This window comes from Lycium barbarum, chromosome 1 (genome assembly GCF_019175385.1).
Source record: "Lycium barbarum isolate Lr01 chromosome 1, ASM1917538v2, whole genome shotgun sequence".
NCBI lineage: Eukaryota > Viridiplantae > Streptophyta > Magnoliopsida > Solanales > Solanaceae > Lycium > Lycium barbarum.
Genome location: NC_083337.1, coordinates 242,875 through 255,624, shown reverse-complemented (window position 1 = coordinate 255,624; position 12,750 = coordinate 242,875). Strand labels below are relative to the sequence as shown.

At 37.4% G+C, this 12,750-nt stretch overlaps 1 protein-coding gene across 4 annotated transcripts; it reads left to right on the top strand.

The window, feature by feature from the left end:
* The first annotated feature begins 577 nt into the window (after nt 1–577).
* Nucleotides 578–9,949, top strand: LOC132627484 (serine/arginine-rich splicing factor SR45). Of its 4 annotated transcripts, none has more exons than XM_060342877.1 (12): nt 578–910; nt 4,314–4,394; nt 5,010–5,098; nt 6,691–6,737; nt 6,835–6,915; nt 7,017–7,182; nt 7,267–7,489; nt 7,567–7,632; nt 8,005–8,118; nt 9,046–9,112; nt 9,224–9,267; nt 9,538–9,949. In XM_060342877.1, the coding sequence occupies exons 1-12, from the start codon at nt 690–692 to the stop codon at nt 9,596–9,598; spliced, it is 1,260 nt and encodes a 419-aa protein (XP_060198860.1). In that variant the 5' UTR covers nt 578–689; the 3' UTR covers nt 9,599–9,949. The 4 variants fall into 4 exon arrangements, with proteins under 4 accessions (XP_060198860.1, XP_060198852.1, XP_060198839.1 ...); XM_060342869.1 differs by having other exon boundaries at nt 7,564–7,632; XM_060342856.1 differs by having other exon boundaries at nt 7,267–7,501; nt 7,564–7,632.
* The last annotated feature ends 2,801 nt before the right edge of the window (nt 9,950–12,750 follow it).

Below are 12,750 nucleotides of genomic sequence, written 5' to 3'. Positions count from 1 at the left end.
ATTCTTTAATAGATAAGTAGTACATATTACTTCATTTTTTGTTTATGTTGCATTACATATACGGTAGGGCCCATTCGGAGAAAACGCGATTTTTTCATACCCAAAACTCGAATCGAGACCTCTAATTAAGGGAGGACCAACCTCACACATTGCACCACATTCTTTAGTTGCAACCTGCAAAGCAGTAAACATTACATTACATAGAGCCCGTTTGAATTGGCTTATAAGTTGCTTATAAGTTTTTTTCCAGCTTTTTTGAGTGTTTGACTGACCAGCTTAAAGTCATTTTGTGCTTAAAATAAGTTCAAAAAAAATAATTGAGCCCATTTGACTTAGCTTATCTAAAACAGCTTATAAGAAAAAAAAATAAAATTAAACTACCCAACTTATTTTTTTTTAGGTTATAGGCATAAGCCCATCCAAACAGGCTCATAGTAATAATGTACAAATAGGCTACCCTTGACATTTTTACCACATTTCACATTGGATCACGTTTTACTTCAACAGCCCACTCGGCCCATTTTATTTATCTTAAAAATTTTACCCCGCCCAGAGACCCGATAAACCTTTTTCGCCCAAATGTACATACAACATCCCATCTTTAACCCCTCCAATTCCATCAAACATCTCTCTCTATCCTTAGGGTTTATCATCACAGGTGGGTTTCTCAGTAGTACCTTTTGCCAACAATGGCGAAACCAGGTCGAGCCCGTGCGGCTTCACCATCAGGCTCATCTTCTCGTTCGCGGTCTCGTTCTTACTCTCCTTCAGACTCTCGCTCTTCCAGTTCGCTTTCGCGTTCTCCGTCGCGATCTAGATCGCGTTCGAGGTCAATTTCGTCATCTTCATCTGTTTCTCGTAGTGCCAGTTCTCGTAGCCCTAGTCCTCGCCCTCCTCCTCAGCGACGAAGGTAATATATACTCTCTCTCTCTCTATTTAAACATTTATAAATATGTACTTTAGTAGTAATTTTCCGCTTGATTTTGCATTAAGGCCGAAAAGACCGTTGCATTTGACTGTTTTTACGACATTTTGGTTGTTTAGAGATTTGCTTGCTAATGAAACACATATAGATAGACAGTACTGAATGATATGCATCCTCAACGACGAATGTTTTATACGCTCTCTTTCAACGCCATTTAAATATTGTAGTAGTTACATAATGCATCTTTTTATTATCATTTTTCGTACTAATGCGGAAAATCCCGTTGTATGTACCTGTTTGAGCGTGATATTGGTTGTTTAGAGATTTGTAAAACACATACTAGAGGACAAATTATAGAGTACTGAATGGAACAGGGCGAAACTGAGAGTCTTTTATAGGCTTTTTGTCACACTAAGGCTGAAAAGCAATCTGCATTTACCTGTTTTAGCGTGATATTTGTTGTTTAGATATTTGTATGCTAGGAAACCACTTGGACAACCTCTCCTTTCACGCCATACAAATATATAGTAGTTACATAATACACTTTTATAGTCATTTTTTTTCGCACTAAGGCTGAAAGCCCTATGCATTTGCCTGTTTTAATGTGATATTGGTTGTTTAGGGATTTGTATGCTAGTAAACCACTTAGAGAACTTCTGTTGTTGGAGAATTAAATGAGTAGTAGTTACATAATGCACTTTTAATAGTCATTTCCGCGTAGGTTTGCAGTAAGGTCGAAGGCCCTTGCATTTACCTGTTTTAATATGAAATTTGGAGTATTAGATGACAAATTAAAGATTAGTTGGTTCCAAATGTGGAACGCATATAACTCACCTATACTTCTTGGAATTGAGATGTAGTAGTTGCTGCTGTTAGTTAATGTGTGATAAAGGTTCTATACTCTCTCTTTCACGCCATATAAATATTTGTAGGAGTTACATATGCATTTTAATAGTCATTTTCCGCTTAAGTTTTGCACTAAGGCCGAAAAGCACCTTTTATCTGCCTATTTTAATGTGATATTTGCATGCTAGTAAAATACTTAGGGCTCGTTTGGTTGGGAAACAACTTATCCCGGGATAACTAATCCCGGGATAAGTTATTCCACCCTCAAGGTGGGATATAATAAGGCTACAATCCCGGGATTAGTTATCCCGGATTTTTATTCCAACCAAACATGGGATAAGGAGGCACTAAAATTTTATCCCGGGACTATTTTTGCTTATCGTTCACACCAAACGACCCCGTAGAGAGTACTGAATAAAACACAGGTTCTGTACACTCTCTCACGCCATACAAATATGTGGTAGTTACATCATACACTTTTATAGTCAATTTTTTGCACTAAGGCTGAAAAGCCCTATGCATTTTGCCTGTTTTAATGTGATATTGGCTGTTTAGAAATTTGTATGCTAGTAAAACACTTAAGAGAACCTCTAGTGTTGGAGATTAAATTACAAACTATAGAGTGCTGAATGAAATGGGCTCAAATGTATAATTATGATTCATATAACCAAGAAGATTTGGAAGATGATACCAGCTGCCATCTTTTGGACTATATGGAATGAAAGGAATAGTAGATGTTTTGATGGTCTTTCAACTAGTCAAACTATGCTCAAAGCTAAATGTCTTTTTTATTTACATAGTTGGGCCTTTTTATCCCCAATAGATTCCCTTGATAGCCTTTTAGATTTTGTTTGCTCTTTAGTTATGTACTAGAGCTGACTTTCTAGTGCTCAATCTTTTGTAACTACTTTGCCTCTTCTGGATGCCTTGAATAGAATCAATTACTTCATCAAAAAAAAAAAAAAAACCAACCTCAACTTCTTTGAATTGAGATGCAGTAGTTGATGCTGTTAGTTATAAAACACTTAGATAACGTCTAGTGTTGGAGAATCAATTGACAAACTATAGAGTACTGAATGAGACCGGCCCAAATGTACACTAATGATTCATATGACCAACCTCAACTTCTTTGAAATGAGGTGCAGTAGTTGATAACTGTTAGTTTAAAATACTGAGAGAACCGCTAGTGTTGTAGAATTTAATGACAACTGAATGAAACGGGCCTAAATGTATGGTAATGATTCATTGAACCAACCTCAACTTCTTTGAATGGAGGTGTAGTAGTTGCTGCTATCACTTAATGTGCATATGGCTGCTCTAGTTATGTTAGATTCTCAAGGTTTTATGACATTGAAATGTTAAGGTTGACATGCTACATTCTATGCTAAGCTCCAAGTTCACTACCCTAATTAGGTGTCCTGATATTTTTTTTTTCATTTCTAGGATTTCTTTAGCACGATAAAAGTTCAATCATGCCCGTTGATACATTAAGAGTGTTTGGTTATTGTATCTTTAGATATGGCAGCTGGTTGAAGTTTTCAGATATTTGTAATCAGTGGTTAAAAGAACATTGTTAGGCACTACGTTTACAAATTTGGGTATATTGGGCTTAGAGTAATTCGGACACACATTAAAATTGCTGGTTGCTTTTGTTGGTGCTGAGTCTGAGTTCCGACTGTTGGCTGGTTAGATATAGGATGGATAGAGATTCTGTAGTTTTGCATTCCAAACATTATATAGGTCGAGAGGCCAGTTAGAGGCTTATAACTATCCTCCGTGGTTGTAATTCATAGTTGTTCCGTACCGTTCCACTGTCTGAAGAGTATAAGCTCTGCCCTCTATTTCCTGGGCTGTGTGACACAATTCTATGCTGTTATTCGTTTCTGCAAGTGCAGATGATTTATAGTTTGATAATTTATAGCTTTTCCTGCTGCTTTTCTTAAGTTGTCCCAACAGGCAGGTAACAAAAGTGCAAAACTAGACCATTGATTGCATATGTTTTTCTTTTCTTGCTCTTCTTACATTTAGACAACTAAAACTGATTGCAACACTACAAGACTATAAAATAGAGTTGGAAACAACACTCCAGGGCGTGGCATAATGGTCAATGAAATGGGTGAAAACCTTGGAGACCAAGGTTCAAATCCAACAGATATAAAAAACGCTAAGTTGATTCTTCCCATCTGTCTAGCAAGATATTTAAGCCTCTGATAGGCAGGGTTATGGATACATGTGTTGGTGGGGGATAGTAGGTACCTGTGGAATAGTCGAGGTGTGCTCAAGCTGGCCTGGGCACTATTGGAAAAAAAACTGGAAACTAGTTATACTATGGTTAATCTTGAAGACTGGCCTTGTTTTCGTCTTCATATATATTTGTTTATTTGTTATTGCGCTTAGACAGGTTGAACTAGCATGAAAATGTCTTGTAATGCTGCTGTGCCATTAGTTTTCCTTTCCGGCAAAACAGCTAAAGTTCTGCTCCAGTCTTCTTATTGCTGAATGATCCTAACCCTATCTTTTGTTGTTAATATGGTTTTGTTAGCCCTGCTGGAGTATCTAAGCGAGGACGCTCACCGCCACCACCACCACCACCAGAGTCTAAGAAAGCTTCTCCACCTCCAAGGTAATGTTTGTTGCTTAAGCTGAGATCCGACTTCAATTTATTCATTCAAACAACTACACACAAACCTCTTTCAATATTTAATGTGAAATCCTAATTCCTGTTTTCTTGGGAATTGCTTTCTTTTCCTTGGTTTTGTATTTCTCCTCTTCCAAGTGAAAATAAACATACCCATGGTTGTTGAAAATTATGAGCCATTTTGAATGTGGACTCACTTGCATTTGTCGAGATCTTTTTTGGGAGAATGCATTGCGGTTGACTAGGATCACTCAATAAATGATTTCGAATGCTCTTCAGTTCCTTTCCATCCGAAGTGCCCACATAGACGCAAGTGCTGGTAGTACAACATTCAGCCTCCACTTTTTCATCGTTTGATGAATGATGTTACAGTCAGAAAATAAATGCATGACCTTCTTTTATTGGAGTTTGATTGTCTTACTCTTTGCAAAATTAATTTTAGTCAGGCAGGAAAAAAAACCTATCCATTTTGGATGAAGTTGGTAAACACCAATATTTTCTTATAATGTAAAAATGAATCTGCATATAGCACTTTTGACAGATGCGGTTGTAGGTTGTTTTTTTTCTTTTCGATGTGTAACACTCCGGATCTGATTCCAGGAAAGTATCTCCTATACCTGAGTCGCGTGTGATTCATGTGGATCAGCTCAGCAGGAACGTCAATGAAAACCATTTGAAAGAAATATTTGGTATGTTCAGCACCTCTTTCTGATTACTGAAGTGCTTATCTGCCAAAATTGTAGAAATGATAGTCTAAGCTATGGCTGGAAATTTCAACCGATAACCCATCAACCCGGCCAGAGTTCATTGAGTTGGGCTGATGACTGGTATATAGACGGATCAAGATGGACTGAGCCCACAATTTCTCTGCATAGATATATGTTGGTATGTGTTGGACCTAGTGGCCTTAGGGTTTCTGACCATGCCCACTGATAATTTTAAATCACATAATACATGCTGAATCAATTTGTGAGTTATGATTTGAGTTGGACCAAGCTAATCTTAACCCTCACATTTCAGTTTGTTTTTTCCTTTCCCCCTAAATTTTTAATCCTTTAAGTATCCACTGAAATGCTAATGTCAATATGTTATTCCGGGAAGAAATTGGGGTGCAATGTAGTTTATTTCTCCTTTTCTGGATTTGTTTCCCTATGGAGAAATAAAAATCTGAGAAATATGAGGATGCATGATAATTTTCATATCAGAAAAGTATTCATGACGGACAACAAATGCTTTTACTTTTAGAAATCATATAATACTACTGCTAAATTGTTAATAAATTCATTTCAAAGAAATGCATATTCATTTGGGCAATGAAGATGTCTAATTTACATGTCGTGGACTCTTAATTTCATAAAATAAAAGGAATGTGACATTTTCCTACCTCACAATATTGTTTATATTTGTGTGGTTCGTAGTTTTTCCCAGTGAATTGTTTGGTGGTAAGTCTCCCATAGTTCTTACTTAGTTCTCTGCTTCTCTAATATCAGAATCGTGGCCTCACTTACCTGATTTTTTTTTAATCAGAATCGCGATCAAAGAAATGAATCTGTTTTGGGCAATAACAGATAGACTATGTACATATCATAGAGTCCTAGAAGCTTAGGAATATGAGTTGTTCATATCTTACTAATTGCTTATTATCCCACCCGGTGGGATTATACTGGGTATGTTGTTGTTGATGTTGTTGATCCATACTGGGCACGTGACCCATGACTAACCCAGCACACAATTTTCCTGCCAGCAAGCAAGGGATTTTCATTATTGTGAACCTGTTATTACCCACTAAGTATATCTAACTTGCTCAATTTCCACCCATAAAGGTCCATCCTTTTATAGATGATGTTCTTTCTGTTTACCTAGGTAGTTATATGTCATACGTTCTAGTCTAACTCTGTCATTGCAAGTTAGTAACAGTTTAAGGGAAGAGAGAACTGCTATTTTGGAAGCAAGTGTATGCTTGGTATCCTCATGGCGAGTGGCGACTGAGTCTTTTTCTCATTATTTTGGTTCTCCCAGAAGTAGCTAGTGTAAGCAAGCCAATCAACATGTTTGTATGGTGTGCTAGTTCCAGTGCATATCAATTCATGTAAAATAAATACATGGGCATAAAAGAATGGAGCAGAATTGCTCTGAAAATAGTATCTCCAGGTCTACAGGATATGGTTGACTGGATTTCATCAATTAGTTGATTTGAATACACCGGCACAGCAAGATGAATTTGCTCTGTCTATCTCACGGTCTTCATAACGGTTAATGTGTATAACTTTTCCTTTTGTAGGTAATTTTGGTGAAATTCTTCACGTGCAGTTGGCCATTGATCATGTTGTAAGTTAACAAGTGCCATATTCGTTAAACGGTGTACAGCGTAGCGTATGTGAGATTTTTTCTTCTTTCTAATATTATAAGAATTTACTTATTGCAGGTTAATCTTCCAAAAGGTTTTGCTTATATTGAGTTCAAGACTAGAATTGATGCTGAGAAAGCCCAACTACACATGGATGGTGTATGGTTTTAAGATTTGTACATTCACTTGGTAACTGCATCCAATCATTTAGATTGTTGAAATGGGGGATTAACTAACATGCTTCTTTGGTGTTAATGCAGGCACAGATTGATGGGAAAGTAGTTCATGCCAGGTTCACCCTGCCAGAGCGGAAGAAGGCTGCTTCACCTCCAAGGGCTGTTGCAACTTCCTCTAGAAGAGATGCTCCAAGAGCTGATAATGCCCCTGTTGATGTGGAGAAGGATGGACCAAAGCGGCAACAAGAGTGTATGATGCCCTCGTCATATTAGGAATTGTTCATTGTCTGTATGATGCATCAATTAATCTGGTTGTTTATTTTGATATAATCAGTATCTCCTCGTCGGAAACCTGCCTCTCCACCTCGGAGGTCTCCTATGGGACGAAGAGGATCTCCTAGACGTGATCCAGATTCTCCTGCTCGTCGACGTGCTGACTCTCCTATTCGCCGTCGAGCAAATTCTCCTTTTAGGCGTGGCAGTCCACCTCCCCCGCGGAGGAGGCCCACATCTCCCATTAGGCGCCGTTCACCATCTCCTCCACCAAGACGTCATAGGTCACCTCCTAGGTTCGGTATTTCATATTTGCTTTTGAAATTTTGATGTGGACCTTTACTGATTAAATCTTCAGCAGGGGCTCTCCCAGAAGAATTCGTGGCAGTCCTGTTCGAAGACGTTCTCCCCTTCCGCCAAGGCGACGGTGAGTTAGTGTTTTGTTTTCATAAACTGGAATAGTTGAAATAAATGATGATAATATCTTCTCCCTCACTCCATAACTAGAAAGTCCTATAATGTTTTGCATAGTGCTGTAGGGATAAGGTTCTTTAAACTGTTAAACCTGTGTGGTAGCATATACACTGTGGAACTGCTGTTTTCCCATGGTGGCGGCAATTGTTTTTCTTGTTAGTTGTAGTAGTACTTGTTATACTAAAAATATAGTCAACTGCAGCCGGAACTATTAAATATAGTCAACTACAGCCTGAACTATGTAAACACAGCTTTGATTTGTGTTTTCTAATGCACGTTTATTACTGAAAGTGGTAATTCATGGTATCGTTGTCTTTGTTTATAGTTCTCCACGACGTGCTAGAAGTCCACCCAGAAGATCTCCGATTGGTCGTCGGTCTAGCCGTTCACCTATTAGGAGGCCTATCCGTTCACGATCAAGATCCTTCTCTCCTAGGCGGTAATGCATAAATTTGTATCATTTTTATCATTAAAGTGTGGTGGCTAATTAAGGCAAATTTTGTTTCGTGTCTTTGGATTACTTGTCTGTAGTTTTCCTTTTATGCTCCCTCATTTTAAACTTACATACTTGTGCCTAGCCACTTCCTACATGGCATGTTCTGATGCCTGGTTTTTTCTCTTGGGTGTATCTAATCTCCACCACAATATTATCAGACATAATGATATTATCAAGGACCCGTTTGGCCATGAGAATTATTCACCTTTTTCCGGATTTTCCCCCCTACTTTTTTCACTTTATGGTTTTCTCCATAAAAATTCCAAAATTTGGAAAACAACTAAAAACTTGTTTTTCACTTTTATGTTGCTCAATTTTTACCCTAAAAGTTCATACAATTTTTTTCACTGGTCAGAGGCAATTTGTGTTGCTCAGTTGCTCTCCAATCCAACAAACATTGAACATCATGTGCTAAAAAAAAGCCTTTAAAAGAAAAGAAGCAGGTGGGAATTTTGCAACAAAGTCATATTTAGAGATGTTATATTTTCTGTGTACACCACTAAGCTTCGTAGTTGCAACCTTTTGATGGAAAAGAAACCATCAGTCTTGAGCACTCCACAAGCTGATCTCGAGTATAGTTGCTATATTTCTTGCACTTGTTATGTTTATTAATTGCTTTGGGTGGTTTTGCTAGTTTTTAGAAAATAGGGGTGCAAATCATATTTCATGTTTTTTAGAAAAGGTACATTTCAACAACCAAATATTATTTGCAAAAACTATGGCCAAACACAACTCCAACTCCCAACAAGTTCAATTTTTTTTTTTTTTTTTTTGGGTTTCTATGGCCAAATGCGTACTAAATTTAATAAAGAATTTCATTTCCTGTTTATATGAACAAGTAATATTTATTTGTGAACCCTTCATTTATAGGGGAAAAGGTCCAGCCGCAAGACGTGGGAGGTCATCATCTTACTCTTCTTCTCCCAGTCCTCGCAAGGTCTGTGTTTGGAACTCTATTTTAACAGACTTATCCGTTAGATTCTTTGTTTTTCCTTTGGGTCAACCCATTAGATTGTTTGACGTTGATATAATTTGCTGATTGTTTTAGGGAGGACCGCGTAAGATTTCAAGGAGTCGCAGTCCTAGAAGGAGGTGAGTTCAGTTTAATCTCTTGTTAGTTTGTACAATAGTATCTGTTTGTGTGCTTGCCATTGTTTTGGATTTATGAATTCTTGCTTTAGTTGGTCATTCAGATGGTAGGTTTTTCCTTACAATTAGAGAAAACTAAACTTTAGAGCTAAGACACTTATGTAGATAGTATTGCAATTTCAATACAGAAATGCCTGAAATACCTGAACGACTGAGAATTATCTTATTATTATGTTGTCGGTTATGATATGCTGGTGCTTCATCAAATTGCAGGCCTTTAAGAGGGAGGAGCCCCAGCAACAGTGACAGCAGCAGTTCGCCCCGTAAGCCCTAGGTTGTTGCTCATGCAAGGAAGCCCTATATATCTTACGACATGGGCGCTCTAAGGGATCTCCTCTTAATGGATGAGCTTTGTAATCTTAATTCTGCTGGAGAAAGAAGTCCATTAGGACACACCCTTCATCTCACTTGATTACTTCCTTTGAACGTATGAATGCGAGTTATTTTAATGGTTGTATACTATTGTCCAAATTCACATTATTGTGGTTGGTTGCACTGCTGTGCTTCATAGGTCTTCCCACAGAGTTTACAGTTACCAGTTTCAAAAAAGTGAAAAGGAAGAAGAGAACATTAGAAGACGAGTCTTGCTCGTTTAGTCAATGCTAACTCGCGTTAAAATTCATTATTAGGTACTGTAAATTCATGCGATAATTGGTTCATTAGATTCAAATCAAATATTCATATCTTAACTGTGTGCATAGAATTGGGGCCTTGCACAATGCGAGAGATCTTCATATAATACTTCCAATAAGTATATGCAGAATTTGAAAGTAGATAAGTGCACTATTGTAAACATCCAAATGCGGGAGCCTAAGGCCCGTTGATCTTTTATTTTTAAGTCAAAATAGATTATGCATTATTTTTGACAGAATTAGTGCTTAGACTATTAGCAAATGTATAACTAATCGTTATATAACAGGTCCCCGTATAACTCCTGCCAAACAAACAACCCTGGATTTAAGAACTAAGATCTCGAATTTTTTTTCGTGACCCATAAACGCTAAATAAGCAAGGTTAGTTACGACAAAGCTATTAGTATTAGTCACCAGACCATCTCCATCAAGTTTGGGTCTAAACAGAACTGATCGACTTCTTTTTTTCCAAAAATCTGTGACCTAACACATTGATAGCTGAGATGATCTCGAATTTGTGTGTCGTGACCCAAAAATGCTAAAAAAGCAAGGTCAATCATGATGAAGCTATTAGTATTGATCACCAAGCTATTTCCCCCAAGTTTGTATCTAAAGGGAGCCGATCATGTTATTTTGAAGAATATGTGAACTAACACACCAAACATTGAGATAATCTTGAATTTATGTTGTGTCCCAAAAACGCAAAATAAGCAAAGCCAGTCGTGATAAAACTATTAGTATTGGTCACCAGGCCATTGCCATCAAATTTCGATCTAAAGGGATTCGGTCATGTTATTTTGAAGAATCTGTGAACTAACACACCAAAAGCTGTGATGATCTCGAATTTTTATTTCGTAACTCAGAAACACTAAAACCACGACGCCAGTCATGACGAGACTATTAGTACCGGTCACAAAGCCATTTCCATCAAGTTTGGGTCAGAACGGAATCAGTCAATTTTTTTTTTTGAAATGTATATGGACTAACACACACCGAAGCTGAGATGATCTCAAATTTCTGTTTCTACACCAAGAAACGCAAAAAAAAAAAAAAAAAAACCAAGGTTAGTCATAACGAAGCTATTAGTATTGGTCACCAGATCATTTCCACCAATTGTGGGTCTAAACAGAGCCGATCGACTTTTTATTGAAAAATTTCATTGACGTTCTCACCGAAAGCTAAGATGACCTCAAATGTTTGTTTCGCGACCCAGAAATGCAAAAAAACCTATGGTAGTCACAAAGAAGCTATTAGTATTGGTCACCAGGCCATTTGAACTAAATTTTGATCTAAACAGAGCCGGATGATTTTTTTTTTTTTTTTTTTAAAATTTATGGACTAACACACACTGAAAGCATAAATGACCTCGAATGTCTGTTTCGTGATCAAAAAACGCAAAATAAGCGAGGTCAGTCATGATGAAGCGATTAGTATTGGTCACTAGGCTATTCGTACAAAGTTTGGGTCTAAACGGAGCCGGTCGATTATTTTTGAAATATCTATAGACTAACACACATCGAAGCTGCGATGATCTTGAATTTTCGTTTCTAGACCGAGAAACGTAAAAAAAGTGAGGTTAGTCTTAACGAAGCTATTAGTACTGATCACCAGATCATTTCTACCAATTTTGGGTCTAAACGGAGCCGATCATCTTTTTATTGAAAAATTCATGGACTAACAAAACTCACCGAAAATTGAGATGATCTTGAATTTATTTTTCGTGACCCGAAAATGCAAAAAAACGAGGCTAGTCATGATGAAGCTAATAGAATTGGTTACCAGGACATTTCCACAAAGTTTGGGTCTAAACGGAGCCGATCAATTTTTATTTTTTTTGAAAAATCAATGGACTAATACATACCGAAAGCTGAGATGATCTCAAATTTCTATTTCGTAACACAGAAACACTAAAAACGCGATGTCAGTTATGACGAAGCTATTAGTACTGGTCACCTGACAATTTTCATCACGTTTGGGTCTAAATGGAGTTGATCGATTTTTTTTTTTTTTTGAAATATCTATGGACTAAGACACACCGAAGCTGAGATAATCTCGAATTTCTGTTTCTAGGTTAGTCTTAACGAAGCTATTATTATTAGTCAGCAGGTCATTTGCACCTATTTTGGGTCTAAACGGAGCTGATCGTCTTTTTATTGAAAGATCCATGGAAGCACCCATTGAAAATTGAGAAGATCTCGAATTTATTTTTTGTGACTCAGAAATACAAAACAATGAGGCCAGTCATGACGAAGCTAATAGTATTGGTTACCAGACCATTTCTACCAAGTTTGGGTCTAAACAGAGACGGTCAATTTTTTTTTTTTTTTTTTTGAAAAATCAATGGCTAACACACAACTGAAAGTTGAGATGATCTCGAGTTTCAATTTCATAACTATGAAACACTAAAAACGCGACGTCAATCAACACAAAGCTATTAGTACTGGTCACCAGACCATTTCCATCAAGTTTGGGACTAAACGGAGCCAGTCGATTTTTTTTGAAATATTATGAACTAACACTCACCGAAAGCTGAGATGATCTTGAGTGTCGGTTTCGCGACACAGAAACGCAAAAAAATCTATGTCAGTCATGAAGAAGATATTATTATTGGTCACCAGGCCATTTGAACCAAATTTGGATCTTGACAGAGCCGGTCGATTGTTTTTTAAAAATCATAGACTTAACACACACAAACCTATGACTCAGAAACGCGAAAAAACGAGGTCAGTCATGACGAAGCTAATAGTATTGGTTACCAGGTCATTTTCCCAAGTTTGGGTCTAAAAGCAGGGGG